This window comes from Hemiscyllium ocellatum, chromosome 12 (genome assembly GCF_020745735.1).
Source record: "Hemiscyllium ocellatum isolate sHemOce1 chromosome 12, sHemOce1.pat.X.cur, whole genome shotgun sequence".
NCBI classification, from domain to species: Eukaryota; Metazoa; Chordata; class Chondrichthyes; order Orectolobiformes; family Hemiscylliidae; genus Hemiscyllium; species Hemiscyllium ocellatum.
The window spans coordinates 27,405,119-27,420,085 of record NC_083412.1 but is presented as its reverse complement, the minus strand read 5'-3'; the positions used below and the strand labels follow the sequence as shown (position 1 = coordinate 27,420,085).

The window sequence follows — 14,967 nt, the reverse complement described above, 5'->3', positions numbered from 1 at the left end:
CAAAAGCTGAGTTATGTGGCCTTAGACCAGCTGTGTCTGCTTACTCTGCATTGCTTAAAAAAATTCCCAATTCAAAAACCCTGTTTTATTAGTCATGAAAGAAAGGCACAAAAAAGGGGATTCATTATTGACAGAAAGGTACAGGATAAATCCTCCATTCAGTGTGGAGTGCTGGTTCTCAACTCTGCTTGACCTCAGATTAATATCAGCGGAGTCTGCTAGTTGTATTGTGTGTTAGACATTAATCCTTACCCGCACAGCCATGCAAAACATAGCCCTGGATCAGCAAGAAAAGATCTCTTGCAAACTAAATAATCATGGATTGGTGATGGGAGTGTTTTTTTCAGGAAGAGAGTAAAATCCAACTCGCCTGAAACTTCAAAATTGTGCATAAAGCCCCCATCTCTCAGACCTTACTTGTTGACAGTCAATGATCAGCGATCCCCATTACAGGTATAATTTGTCACTCACTGAAATGTTGAACTGAAGATGGTTATGGATTTGACTGCCTTCATTATCATTTTTTAAAAAAAAACAAAATAACTTTTCGTTTCTTGTTATAGAATGCCTTCCAAGCATAAAAAAGCCATTCAGACAGCTGTTCGCAAAAACAAGGAGGCTAATATGATTCTGGTCAGGTTGAATGGTGAACTGCAGCAGCAATTCAAAGTAAGATAACCGCACAGAGCTGGAGAGTTCAATGTTATAGTTGCTGCAAAAGCAGATTGCTCTTTATCGCAGCAAAAATTCTATCTATTTTTAATACAACTTGTATATTTGTTTATAAGTACTGATTTACCCAAGTCTAAATTGTCTTGCTATAAGCACGATGAATATACCAATGTTTGTGGATATGCTGTTATCGCGACTTGGGTAATACATTGGGCTGGTATTTCACTCCTCACCTTCCAAATGATGCCAGTCTTGGGATGGAGTTGGACACCTTGCAGTGTCTTAACGTTGAGAAATTATTGTTAAGAGTGTAGTTCACTCACTTTACTGTTTTGACACTTTAAGAATTTTCATGAGTTTTACCTGCCTACTGCTTTTGAATTAAAAAGATTATTTTTGAACAAGCAGTGAGCTAATGATTTAGTGTTTGGAGAATTGACCGCCACCTCACTGCCAAAGACTGTAGGTTGCACCGTTTAGCTTGAATTTCCACTCTTGAGCCACTGTCCCAGGACAGTCTCACTGACTGTCTGTCTGTGTGGAGTTTGCGCATTCTACCCGTGTCTGATTGGGTTTCCTCCAGTTTCCTCCCACAATCCAAAGATATGCAGGTCAGGTGAATTGGCCACGCTAAATTGCCCATAGTGTTAGGTGCATTAGTCACGGGATAAATATAGAGTAGGGGAATGGGTCTGGTAGGGTTACTTTTCAGAGGGTCGGTGTGGACTTGTTGGGCCGAAAGGCCTGTTTTCATACTGTAGGGAATCTCATCTAAAGTTCTCCAGATGGCGGCTTGGTTTTTGTTCTGGGATTTGAGCAGGGATTGCCGGTGTGTGCTGGGCCCTCTACCCAGTAAACTGCAAAGACATGCTGTGCTCTTTCTCGTAGCTGCTTTTTTTTTAAAAAAAGTCAAAAATCCCAGTTCCTCCCTCACCCTTATCCTAACTACACCAACTTATGCCACTTCCTCCTCCATGCCATCCTATGCCCTCAAACTGCATTTCATTTCCCTTTCTATGCCCTTTCACTCATGATCCTTTTATAGACCATTTGTCAATGTATTGCCAGCCATGCTCTCAACACATTCCTTTGCAATTACAAACATTTGCATTCACAGCCCCATTTTGATGGTTTATGACCAGTTGGCAGAGCCAGTGCAACTGTGAACTGCTAAGCACCTAACTGCAACAATCTGGGATTGGAACAGAAATCACCAGGCCCCCGTGATGCCCCTGGCTCTAGTTGATGGGCCCTGATGTACTCTTTGGTTACAGGCCTTAGTGATAGACGTTTTGCAGCACGATTCCTTTTAGTGATAAGTCCTATGTCTAACTAAGGAGAGTTAAGTTGTAGTAAGCTGCATTATCTTGGAGAGAGGTGAAATGTTAGTTGTACCGTGATTGTGCTGGTAATATCTTGAGACAATATCAGCTCATTCGTTTTATTGGCATTGAACCACTCCTGGTCAGTTTAGGGGCTCCTTTGTTTGTGAAGCTTGATAGAGAAGCAGAAGTCCCTAAGGAGTAGATGGACAGTAGGCAAACTACACCACCTTGTGTAGTGGGTGAAAACGTGACTAGAGTTTGACTCCTGAGCTCTGTTCAACAACCTTCCATGAGATGTCAAATGTCTGGGGCTTGGGTGAGGATATTATTGGGCTTATCTGTGCTATATCTATAGATCAAACAGCCAACTAATAGTCACAAGAGTGACCACTTGAGCTCAGTGTTAAGCATAGGGACTGGAGCTTGAATATTTAGTGCCTCAAGTCTATTCTGCCTTTCAATGAGCTTGTGACTAATCTGTGATACACTTCAAAATACTCGCCTCTGTCCCATATTCCTTAAAACATTTACTTAACAAAATCTATCCATGTCAGTTTTAAAATGAACAATTAATCTAGCATCCAGCAATTAACGATTTGTTTAACTATTTAAAGGAGTAAAGTTACAAACTTCCAAAACCCATTATATGAAGAAGTGATTCCCAGTCTCTGCTGCAGAGTTATGATTCTATTTTGTGTACTGTGCCCTTAGTCCTTCATTCCCCAATCCACAGAAATAGGCTCTCTCCATTTACCTTCTGTTCCCCTTCGTATCTTTAAACTTTTGATTAAATCACCCCTTAACCTTCTCAATTCCAAGGGTACAATCCCCGAGCCTTGTCGAATCTCTCCTTGAAGCTCCAACCTTGGAATCCAGGTATAACGTGAGTAAATCTACCCTGCAGTCTCTCCAAGGCCAGTGTATCCTTACAAAAGTGTACTGCCCAGAACTGTGTACAGTGCTCCAGGTGTGGTCTAGCCAGGACTTCATGTAGCTGAAGCAAAACATCCTCTAAACGTAAAAATCAACACTTGGTGAATCTTTTCGATTAAAGGGAGACTGAAGGCTACTTTTAGATGTGTTTACACTTTCACAAACCCACAGGGCAGAAAGCAGCAAAATTTAATGTTTTAAGCAAACCAAACAAATTATTTTTCAGAGCGAACACTACTCTGTTTGACAGAGTTTTTAAGCTTTAGTGAAGAGCTAGATAGAGGTTTAACTGCCAGTTCCATCTGCTGGAGGAACACAAGTAGCTCGCACTCTGATGCAGCCCTCCCCACGAGTACTGCACAGGAAATTCAGACTGTGCACTGAATTCACTGGAGGGGGACTTAAATTCGCCACTTTCTAACTTGAAGGCCAGTTTGAAACTTACTGAACCATGGTAGATACCTGTTATGGGTGTTACAATATCATACAGTTTAATCAATGTCATCCTATGGCAATAAATTACCTCACCAGACAGTTAACAGATAGAGACGGAAAATATGATGGAAGCCCAAATGCAAAAAGGAAATGTGGTGTGCAATCGGCAGATCTGGCAGCATCTGTGGGAAGAGAAATGGAGTTAACATTCAAGGTCAATAACCTTTCTTCGCAATTGGAAAAAGGTTAAAGATACAATCGAATTTAAGCAGGTAAAAGATGGAGAGCAGAGGAAAGAGTGAGAGGGGATGCCTGTGATGGTGTAGGTGGTAAGTAATGAAGCAGATTGCAGACGGACACTGACAACGTTCAGACTTGGGATGATGAGCAGCAAGTAGCATGAGCATGACATAAATGCCTGACATTGACTATGGTGAATGAGTGTGCAGCTACCTCCAATTAACATCCATTCATATTATAATCATTTACCGTGCCACAAATGACATCTTAGGGGCTCTTAGTGACCAGACATTTAACTGGATCAGCTAATATTTAAGAAAAGATTAGCTGGGTATTTCATAGTAACTTAGCATCTCACTCCAAAGGTTTTTCTATTATCTGCTAGACATAAGTTAGCAGTGTGCTTGAATATTCCTTCTTGCCTGGATGAATGTTTCTCCAACAGTGCTCATATGCCTTAGGAGCAGGAGTAGGCCATCTGCTCCCCAGAATCTGTCAGCCATTCAGTAAGATCATGCCTGATCTAATAACTTCACACTCTTGCCAATCCCCAATAACTTTTCACCCCCTTGCTTGTCAGAAATCTGTCTACGTCAGCCTTAAAGTTATTGAAATAATCTGTTCCTATTGCCTCTTAAAGAGAATTCCATTGATTTAGGACTTAAAAGAATAATTATTCTCATCTGTTTTAAATAGGCAACCCCTGATTGTTTAAACAGTGACCCCCTAATTATAAATTCTCCCACAAGAGGAATCATCTTTTCCGCAGATGTACTGTCAAGCTCCCTCAAGATCTTATGTTTCAATTTGTCTCTTACTTCTCTAAATGCCTAATCTGTCCAGTCGTCCCTCATAAGACAGCCCATTCAAACAAGACATTAGCCTTGTAAACCTTCTCTGAACAGCTTTCAACATATTTATATCCTTAAAGACTAACACTGTGTACACACAGTACTCCAGATGTGGTCTCACCCAGTGCCCTCTACAACTGAAGCAGAACTTTCCCTTTTGTATTTAATTCCCCTCAAGGTAGATGTTAACATTCCATTAGTTTTCCTAATTTTGATATATCTGCAACTAATTCTTTGTAGTTCATGCATTAGGAGTCCCAGACTCCACTCCAGCTCAGAGCTCTGCATTCTTTCACCATTTATTCTTTGTGCCAAGAAGGTTAATTTCATAGTTTCCCACTTTATACTCTATTTTCCAGATATTTGCCCACTCACTTATCCCATCCATACCCTTTTGGTTCCCCCTTACATTCTCTTCACAACTAACATTGCTGCCTATCTTTGTGTCATTGGCAAATGTAGCAACCAATATCTTCCATCACTTCACCCAAGTTAGTTCTAATATGTAATAAGCTGAGGCCTAGCACTTACCCCAGTGGCACACCACTACTAGAAATTGACCCACTTATCTCTGGCTAGCTCACAGGAAACAATCTTCTGTCCTTGCCAATATGTCCCCCTTTATACAATGAGATTTAATTTTCTGCAATAACCTCTGATCTGGCACCTTCTCAAATGCCTTTTAGAAATTTACGTAAAATACATCGCCTGATTTCCCTTTACTGACAGCTTACATTTAACCCTTCGAAGGACTCTACTAAATTTGGTTTTACAGGATTTGTCTATCATAAAACCATACTGAATCTGCCTCGTTACTTGAATTTTTTTTTTAAATCCTTCATCACAGCTTTGACCATCATTTTTTCGATGGCAAATGTTAAGCTAAATGACCTATTATTTCTAGCTTTCTGCTTCCCTCCCTTTTTGAGTAATAGAGTTATATTCACTATTTTCCAGTCTAATGGAGATTTCCAGGGATATAGGGAATTTTGGAAAATTAAAATCCAATTTATCAACTATCTTAATCTGCCACTTTTAAGATCCTAAGATGAAGTTCGTCAAGACCCAGGCACCTGTCAGCTCACAGATCTAACAATTGCTCAGTACATCACCGAGCGTAGCTCACCACCAAACAAATCGAAGCCGCAACCTGAACCAATGCCATCCACCATCTTTAAACAGGCACTTCCTCATCCACTGGCATACAACAGGAGCAGTACGCACCAGCAACACAGCAAGCTTTTGGAAAAGCTTTTTTGGTTGCTCTGAAACCCTTGGTCTCTCCCACATCAAACGTAAGGGCAACAGGTAAATGGGAACACCACAACCTGCACATGCCCCTTTAAGATCATACAGTGTCCTGACTGGGAACTCCTTAATTGCTGGATCACAATCCTTGAATTGAGTTATAAGTGTACCTACACCAAGGACATTGTGGTGGCTCATAATGGCTGTTCATTGCCACATTTTCTCCAGGGCAGTTATGGGGAGGTGAGGAATACTAGCCTTGTCAGTAACCACCTCTCAAGAATTAGTCTTTTAAAAATGACAACAAGCTTGAAAGCGATGGAGATATTTAAGATGAGTTCGCTGGTTCTGACTTCATGACAAATGGTACCTTATGCTCAGTTGTAACCAGAGTGCAATATACTGGGACCCAGTGATAGCTTGACCAAGGTGTGCGTTAGTTGTGAGTGAGACCTAGAGTGATGCATATAGCATTTAAACCGTACTAATGGTAAATGGATCCTTTTCTAACTGGAGAATGCTGGTGGGTAGAATGGTCAGAAGTCTGATTTTCAAGTTCCAGAATTTGATGAATGTGGGTGCTCCAAATCATTATGGAGGAATCATTGCCATAAAGATTGCAATTGTTCAAGGCAAAGGTCCACCATTGCCCATAACCTGTAAATCAATTAATTAAGTGAAGAATTACTCCGGACTAAAGTCCCTTTACTTACAGGTGCTGTTCATTTTTTGGGGGACAAGTTATAGAAGCATGGCATTCTAACCAGAACTCCATCAATAAACACATCGGTTTTAACCCTATCTACCTTCCCTTGGGAAAAGAAAACTGTAAATAACATAATCCTTCAGAAACCAAGACCTAAAAATAGAGAGGCGGGATATACCACCAGCGCTTCACCAGAGACTCATTGATGATGTAACCTAGTATGGTGACAAAATATCTGAAAACAACCCTTCAAGTTCAGCAAGCTAATTTATATACTTATCATCAACCTGAGCTACAAATCTTCCCAAAAATCACTAGAAGTTGTAACTATATGTTGGCTTTGAAAAGTGTTGATTTTAAATTACAACTTGGACAGAACATGAAAGGTCGTGAACTTTACATGAAAAATTGGTTCCAGTACAACTAAAACTGCCACAGTGTATTAAACCTGTGGTAAGAAGCTAACAATAATGTGTTCTGGGTGAGACACTGTAGGTGATGGCGTTGATTACAAGGTAAGGTGGAGACAACAGTAAATTGACTTTTCATTTTTAAAAATGATTTATCATCTGACACTTGTTGCTGGATTCCGAGAGCAACAGTAAGAATTCTATTTTGGTATGATTCAAATTTTCTCAGCTACTGTACATGAGGCCTAGAGGCTGTGATGAGGTCAGCCAAGTGGACATCATAGAATAAGAGTTCCCTGATTGGACTGGGTTTAACAGACCCAATCAGGGAGCCCTGGCTGACAGATATAAACAGGAAGGTCCTGTCTCCCCGGGCAGGTACTGGGGCGGGCTGCCCCAGAGGTGGTCGAGAGGTGCTGAGGGTGGTTAGTGAAGCTGGAAGGTGGGTAGGCCGTCCTGACCGCTGTCACCCTGGGCGGGTACCGGGGCGGGCTGTCATAGAGGTGGTCAAAAGGTGTGTCAGGGTGGACTGAGAACTGGGAGGGGCATGGGGTGGACTGAGAGCCAGAAGGTGCATAGGGGCGGGCTGCCTTAGAGTGGCCAGAAGGTGGGAGGGATGGGGACTTGTTGGGTCTGTATTGTATGCACCATTTAGGTAACTGGATTGTCCTTTTATGTCCAAATGTCATTGTCACTGTCTTGTCATATTTGAAACTGGGATTTTGAGGTTTGTCCTCATCTCCCTGTAAACTGGGTGAATGGTAGGGTTTGGGGTCTGGCTTGGCTGCTCCTCTCCCTTGTAAAATTGCTGTTGTATACAGCTATAAATGTTAACTGTTTTTTGTAAACTGTGTTTTACAATTTGTTTTTAAAAAAATGAACAGGAGATTTCAGAGTCCCCTCGGTTTAGGGGACTGACTCTGTGCTGGCTGGTGTTACGGTCAGTATGTTTTTTAAAAAAAGCCAAAAAAAACAAAATAAACAGGAAGGTCAAAGATTGTGTTCACTCTGAGAGTAGGCTCTGAAAGAGCTAGATCAGTGTCGAGTACTCTCCACATGTAAATAAAGGGTGATGGAATACTGGACTCTGGAGTTTCACAGGTTTTATATATTTCTGTCAGTAGACATTTCCAAGGTAATTAATTCAATGTCCCTTGATGTCTCTCTTCGGTCAAAGCAACACCCCCTTTTGTCATGTCACTTATTTGTTATTTGTGTTTACACAAAAAATAAATCATCAACCTCCTTTTTAGCAAGAAAAGGAAGAAACTTTGGTCAAAACTTCTCAAAATAGATTTACAGAATGCAGGCCCTGGAGGATCAGCACTTGCTCACAGTAGTGTTTGACATCTAGCCATCTTCAGCTGCTTCATCAATGACCTCCATAATAAGGTCAGAAGTGGGGATGTTTCCGGATGAATGCATAGCATTCAGCATCATTCACAAATCCCGAGATACTGAAGCAGTCCATATCCAATCTAGCAAGACTTGAAAGCATCTAGCTTTGTGCTGACAACTGGCAAGTTACATTCGCTTGACACAATGACGTTCTCCAACAAGACAGAATCCAACCAATTCCCCTTGACATTTCACTGAATCCTCCATTGTCAATCTCCTGTGGTTATCATTGACCAGATACTGAATGAGACCAACCATTTAAAAACTGTGGCTTCAAGAACTGGTCAGAGACTAGGAATTCAGCAGCGAATTCCTGACTCCCCAAAGCCTGTCCACCATCGACAAGGCACAAGTCAGGAGTATGATGGAACACTCTCTACTTGCCTGGAAAAGTACAGCTCAAAGAACCTCATGTCTGACCCCATCCAGAACAAAACAGCCCACTAGATTGATGTCACATGCACAGACATCACTCCATCCATCTACAACACTCAGCATTGGTGTATACCATCTACAAGATGCACTACAGAAATGCAAGGTTCTTTAGACAGCACTTTGTAAACACACAACCACTCATACCTTGAGAGTCAAGGGGCAGCAGATACATGGGAACATGTTAGCTGCAACTCCCCCTCTATAACAGTATTGTAGATGCACTTACAGTAAATGGAATGCAATGGTTCAGGAAGGCAACTTGCCACCACTTTCTCAAGGAAAAATAGTGATGTGCAATAAATGCTGGTCCAGGCAGCGAACCCACATCCCCTGAATGGAAATCAGAAGCTGCAATCACCATTGTATTCGCAGCCAGATTAAGTAGAATCCATGATTACAAATGAGGATCTTGAGCAAGTGCCTTCTATTGTACAAAGAGTGGCAAGTGTCAATGCTAGGAGAACACCCTGAAAGGGATTTTTTATTCTTGGGCATGCTCAGCTTAAAAATAATTAGATCTTTGATTTTTCTTTGAGGGGAGTGGTATTTCCCTGCATTTGAAAAAGTTTACAAGAACTATTCGGCCAAAACCAAGTGTAACTTAGTGGGTGATAAAAGCGAGAAAAAGAATTGGGCTCTTGTTCTTATTTTCATCCATTGAATATTCCGTTGCCATCACTGGTGGGAGGGTGTCATTACAGCATGGCAAATTTACATGGGTAATTAGCATTATAAATGCTAATTTATAAATTTACAATGCCAAACTTGTCAGGAATGTGGAAATTTTTTTTTAAATATTCAGTAAGTATTTCATGGTGTGTCTATTAATTATTCTCAGAATAAATGGCCATTAAGCTTCATAAATATTTGTTGGATAATCTGTTAACAAATATCCTTATTTCTCAACTGTGTTTTGTTTTACCACCATAGTTGTTCAATCTCGAGCAAGGGTTCACAATGTTAATACAAGGATATTTATTTTCCAAATTTAGTCAAAAGCACTGTATTTAGAGTTGAAATACTGCTACACCTGCCAATAATCATGAAAAATAGTAAATTTGATTAACATCGTAAAGGTTTTCTAAACAAAAAAGTTGTTAATTGTACTTGAGAATACATCATTAAATCTTAATAAAAGGTTTTAAAACAACAAGCCATTTAATTACCATTGAAATGGGCTTGATCATCAATGTTGGGGACCACATGTTAGTTCTTCATGAACCTCATGTAGGTTCAAAGCTACTGGTTGTAAATCCCTGAAATCTTTGCAGAATACTTTTAAGAATTTATTCGTTAATGAGACAAAATGTAATTACTGGACTTTGAGCATTACAAAAAAAAGTTTTGTGGAATCTTTTTATCAAGTATTTAATAGGAGAATTCTCAAGAATTGAGAAGGAATTAAGGGGAATACAGCGTTTATCCCATAGAGTGCTATTCGCTGGCAAGTCTGCTCTGACTGCTGGAAGTATCACCATGCAGAATGCACAGTTAGTGATGACTGAGAGTGAACCACCAAACTTAGCTTTTAAAGCAATGGGGTTAAGACTAGTCAAGGCACTTCTGTGAGAAATTAACTAGTGCGACTTTGTTGAATTGAAGCAGGCATAACCCATCTTAATGTTGTTTTTGCCTATAAAAAACAGGGCCCTGTGATTTTATATATGTAGCTTCCAGTGCACAAAAGTGAACCAGAGTGCAAGCCCAACTGATTATGAGGTAGTTGATTTCAAAAGGAAGCATAAATACAATAGTGATAGTTGCATATTTCCCTTGCATCTTTGTTGAATGAAGCATGAAACCAAGGCCCCATCAACTCTCTCTTTAGATTGATGTAAAACGTTCTATGGCTTTATTTTGAAGGTTGGTAAGAGAGTTATGCCCACCTTCTTTCTCCTCAACCACCAAAAGCTGGATTATCTGGATATTATTGTTTACTGTTTGCAGGAACATGTGGTTCAGACATTGACGGTGTTTCTTTCCTTCATTGCACTTAACCAATTAGAAAGCCTTTTTGAGGTGCAATGGGACACCTCAAATAAAATAGGAACTATTTTAATGGAAATTCTTCCTTTATTTGAGACTCACTAATTACAGCCTCTGACTCTACTGCTTTTAATCTTTCAGATTTGTATTGAGAGGTTTTCATTCCTGAGCATTAGCAATGGTGGTAATGCTGTTATAGCCATCTGTGCTTTTTGGAACAAGGAGCTTAGTTTTCAAAGACAAGATAGCAATGTACTCCATATACCCATCAATACCCACCTGACTGTACTCCCATAAGATTTGTGCACTATGCTTTGATTCTGTGCTGTCTTCAAAAGGTTTAAAATAAAAGTTCTAATTAAGCATATTGGTTGTATAAAATGACTAGACTGGCATGTAATACAAATTCTGTATCTCTCTTAGGAAGTTCGCAAAGAACGGATTGCACTAGAGTCTCAATTGGAGCAGCTTCGACCAGTCTCGCAGACGTGACTTCATCACTTTTCAACAAGTTATGGGCAGTAAAGCAGAAGCTCAGCTATGAGGACTGTGTGCAGTCTAAAACTTTGGATAGGAACAGGGCAAATGTAAGCACAATTCAGACCACTGTGATCCAATAACTTCTCTTGGTGCCATCAATCTTTAACAAACTGAGCATATAAGCAGGAAAACCTACCTGGTGCAAACACACACATTTGCGTGTTCCAATGACCTTTGAAAATGTACAGTTGTTTGAAGGACAATATGTTCTGGCCAACCTGTGTGACAAGTACTAGAGCGATTTTTTTTTGTGTGGTTAACATGGTTACGAATGGCTTTCAATTGAAAGCACAATTTGTGTTGTTAGTGACTCTTGCATGCACAGTCCAAAACCATTATAAACCAGGAGGAAAGCCAAGCAATCTGAGAATTTGCCAAATAACCTGCTCATTTCAGATCTGTCCCATGTGTTCAACGCCATTTTCTCCCTCCCCTCCCCATCCCAACAAATTTTGCACTTCATAAAATGTGTGTACTTATTTGCATTTTCAATATTCAACGACTATATTATGAATTGTGCAAAAAAGTTTTTTAAGGAAATTTATAATGAAGACAATGTTAACTTTCAAGTGGGTAATTTTATCATCGTAAGTCTTGTATACAATATGTTCTATATTACAGAGGAACCTTGATTATCCGAATTTCGGATTATCTGAAGAAGATCTCAAGGTCCCGATAGAAACATTACATCAGAGACATGTTTCCAATACTGATCGCGTATTTTCTTTACAGTGATCAAAACTGAACTTCGCTTACTGAAATACTGCCAAGAACAGTCCTGGACATCGATGGGAGGCCAGGCACAATCTCCAAATGACTGACCTCCCACCCTCTCACTCTCCCCTCACATACATTCCCTGGAGTTCTACAGAGGCGTGTACCCTAAACCCCCCTTCCCCAGATAATCTCTTCAACATTGTCCTCTATAGGATAAAGATGGAACATTGCAATAAAAAAGGTGTGTGTGGCTATGAGCTATTTGGAGACTCAGCCCCCAGAAGGCAGCAGTCTTGTCGTTGGTGTCCAGACCGGCTGCCGTAGAGAGGGGGGTAGTGGCACGGTGGGGCAGTGTTGGACGGGGTTGGGGGCATGCAGGAGTGGGGGTGGGGGGGGGGGAAGGGGGCAGTGTTGAACAGGTTTGAGGAGTGGGGGGGAGGGGCAGTGTTGGAGGGGATGCAGATGAGCGGGGAGCGACCTGGGAGGCTGTGTTGGATGGTTTTGGGGGGTGCGGGTGGTGTTGGAGAGGTTGGGAGACAGGCGGGGAGGTGAATGGGGAGCGGTGTTGGATTAGGGGACAGGTGGGGGGGGCAGTATTGTGCAGGTGGGGGCAGTTTTGAACAGGTTTGGGGGTGGGGTGGCAGTGTTGGATGGGGTTGGGTGGTGGGGCAGTTTTGGATGAGGTTGGGGGGGGGGGGTTGCAAGGGCTTGCGAGCAGTGTGCTGCTGCCTCGTCTCCTGAACAGGGAGTGGACTTAACAGAACACTCCAAGCCCCAGAGGAAAGGCATTGAATCAATTAACTGAATAATCAATTATCTGAATGAAATAGTGCCCACCCATCTCGTTTGGATAATCGAGGTTCCTCTGTACTATGAATTCTAGTTGAATGGTGAAGTACTGTGTTTCAGCAGCTCTCTGAAGTGATGGGCATCTTGTAGTTGTAATTTAAAGCCCTGTGAGACTCCTGGACTTGTCATTATGTAGACAAAATAACAAAAGAATTGCATGTCATCAGAGGGAAACCTTTTCTGGAAATGGCATGCTTGTATTCTGTGCAACTGCCTGTATGTAAACCCATTAGGGCACAATAGTTCTCACTCTAACTGTCAGTTTTATAGATTTTTCTTCATATGTCTGCTTTGTACTGATGTGCAATATTTTTATTCTGAATTATGCATAATGTGGAATAGTTATTTAAATAGAGGTATCAGGGATTGTAGGATTTAAATATTTTCTTCTGAATAACAACTTTTGCTCCTCCCAAAAAAAAATCATTGCAGAGTCGGTAGTACTCTTTTAAAATAAATCTGTTAAAGTTTCTAAAACTGATGCGTACTTGGTTTGTATTTTGTCAGCGGCATTTTAAAACATGCCTTGCGAATAAAGTGGTCGAGCCCTGCTCTTGAATCGTAGATTCCCTACAGTGTGGAAGCAGGCCATTCGGTCCATTTGAGTCCACACTGACCCTCTGAAGGGCATCCCACCCAAAACTATCCTAACCCTGTAAACCTGCAATCCTTATAGCTAATCCACCTAGCCTGTACATTCTTGAAGACTGTTGACCACTTCACCTAACCTGTGCATCTTTGGACTATGGGAGGAAATTGGAGCACCTGGATGAAACCGACGCAGACACTGGGAGAATGTGCAAATTCCACACAAACAGTTGCTCAAGCTTGGAATGGAAGCCAGGTCCCTGGCACTGTAACACAGCAGTGCTAACCACTGAGCTATCCCCACCTCCACTATACTCCAAACACTCTCATTTCGCTAAGCTCGCTAACTCTCATTAGACCTTTGGTAGAAGACCACTATTATGGCTGTATCCCCAGCCAGGCAACCTGGGTGCATCTGGTCCCAACCATTTAGAGACTAGTGTATTCCAACCTTGTAAATATTAACTGTAAGAAACAATGTAGATGATGAGTGTGAGTCAACCTGAAGTTCCAGTCGAGTTATATGTTGCTTAGGGCAGAGATCAATGGGAGAACTGGTAGACACAAACATTAGTAGGTATAAGTCATTCTCGCCAATTTGCAAATCTGACCAAATGCAAAGATCTTCCTCAAGCTATTTGCATCAGGTTGATCTATTTAGGTGTAATATATCCAATATGTACGATAACAAAAATGGAGCAATGTATTTAACGACAATGTGACACGTTGAGCTTCAATGCTTTACCTTTGTAATTTCTGATCAGTTTGAAACCATAGTATGTTGTTGCCTTGAAACACACACTAGAAATCTAATATATCCGTAAAATATACTATTTCATGATAAGCTAATACTCAGGTTGCATCACCATATTTGGTTATGATCCTGTATTAATATGGGGCTTGGTTTTGGCATTCAGTGGGCAATACAAAGGAGCCCCTAATGGATAGTTCATGACATCATCTGAGTCCTTGTTAGGAGACTGCTGCTTTGCACTTGCTCCCAGACACTCATTGTTCTCTGTTTTATTTGAACAGTCGCTCAATCAGTTGTGTAGTTATTATACATCAACTGTTTCATACACCACTATCTAACAATCTGCATACTTTCCCATAAACTATTGAAGACGTAGACTGTGTGCTTTGTGCTGCCGTTACATAATAAATCCACTGTAACCGATTGAGAAGCACTTGGTGCATTGCACTTCCAACATGAACTACCCATTTGGTAAATACTCACATACAAAAAGCATCCTCATATAACAGGCCCAATTTAAAGAAAAGAGATCACTGTTTATCAAATGACACTTTTGGTCTCGCTCGTTCTCTCACTTGTCTGGTTTCAACTTAGTCCTCTTGACCTGAGCAGTGCTCCTGTAATTACAGTAGGAATCAACCTGATATGAAACCTTATGATTTTTACAAGTTACAGCTTTTTAATTTGGCATTCACTCCAGTAAAGAGGAATTTTAACACCTCCAACCCCAGCATTTACACAGTAAGGAGTAATGACTATGATGACTTATTGATGGCCACAAATATCTCACTCTAGCATGTTTATAATAAACTGTGATAAACATTTCCATTTGAGAAATGGAATTATACAACATATTTGGCATTCACAAAGCCTTGCAGGA

At 40.9% G+C, this 14,967-nt stretch overlaps 1 protein-coding gene across 5 annotated transcripts in view; it reads left to right on the top strand.

Annotated features, from left to right (window-relative positions):
- reps2 (RALBP1 associated Eps domain containing 2) overlaps positions 1 to 12,251 on the top strand; it is a 196,472-nt gene extending 184,221 nt beyond the window's left edge. For all 5 annotated transcript variants that reach the window (XM_060832954.1, XM_060832955.1, XM_060832953.1 and 2 more), the window contains 2 exons: positions 564 to 669; positions 11,063 to 12,251. In XM_060832954.1, the coding sequence (XP_060688937.1) occupies positions 564 to 669; positions 11,063 to 11,131 (175 nt within the window). In that variant the 3' untranslated portion in view covers positions 11,132 to 12,251. The remainder of the gene's footprint in view (positions 1 to 563; positions 670 to 11,062) is intronic.
- The last annotated feature ends 2,716 nt before the right edge of the window (positions 12,252 to 14,967 follow it).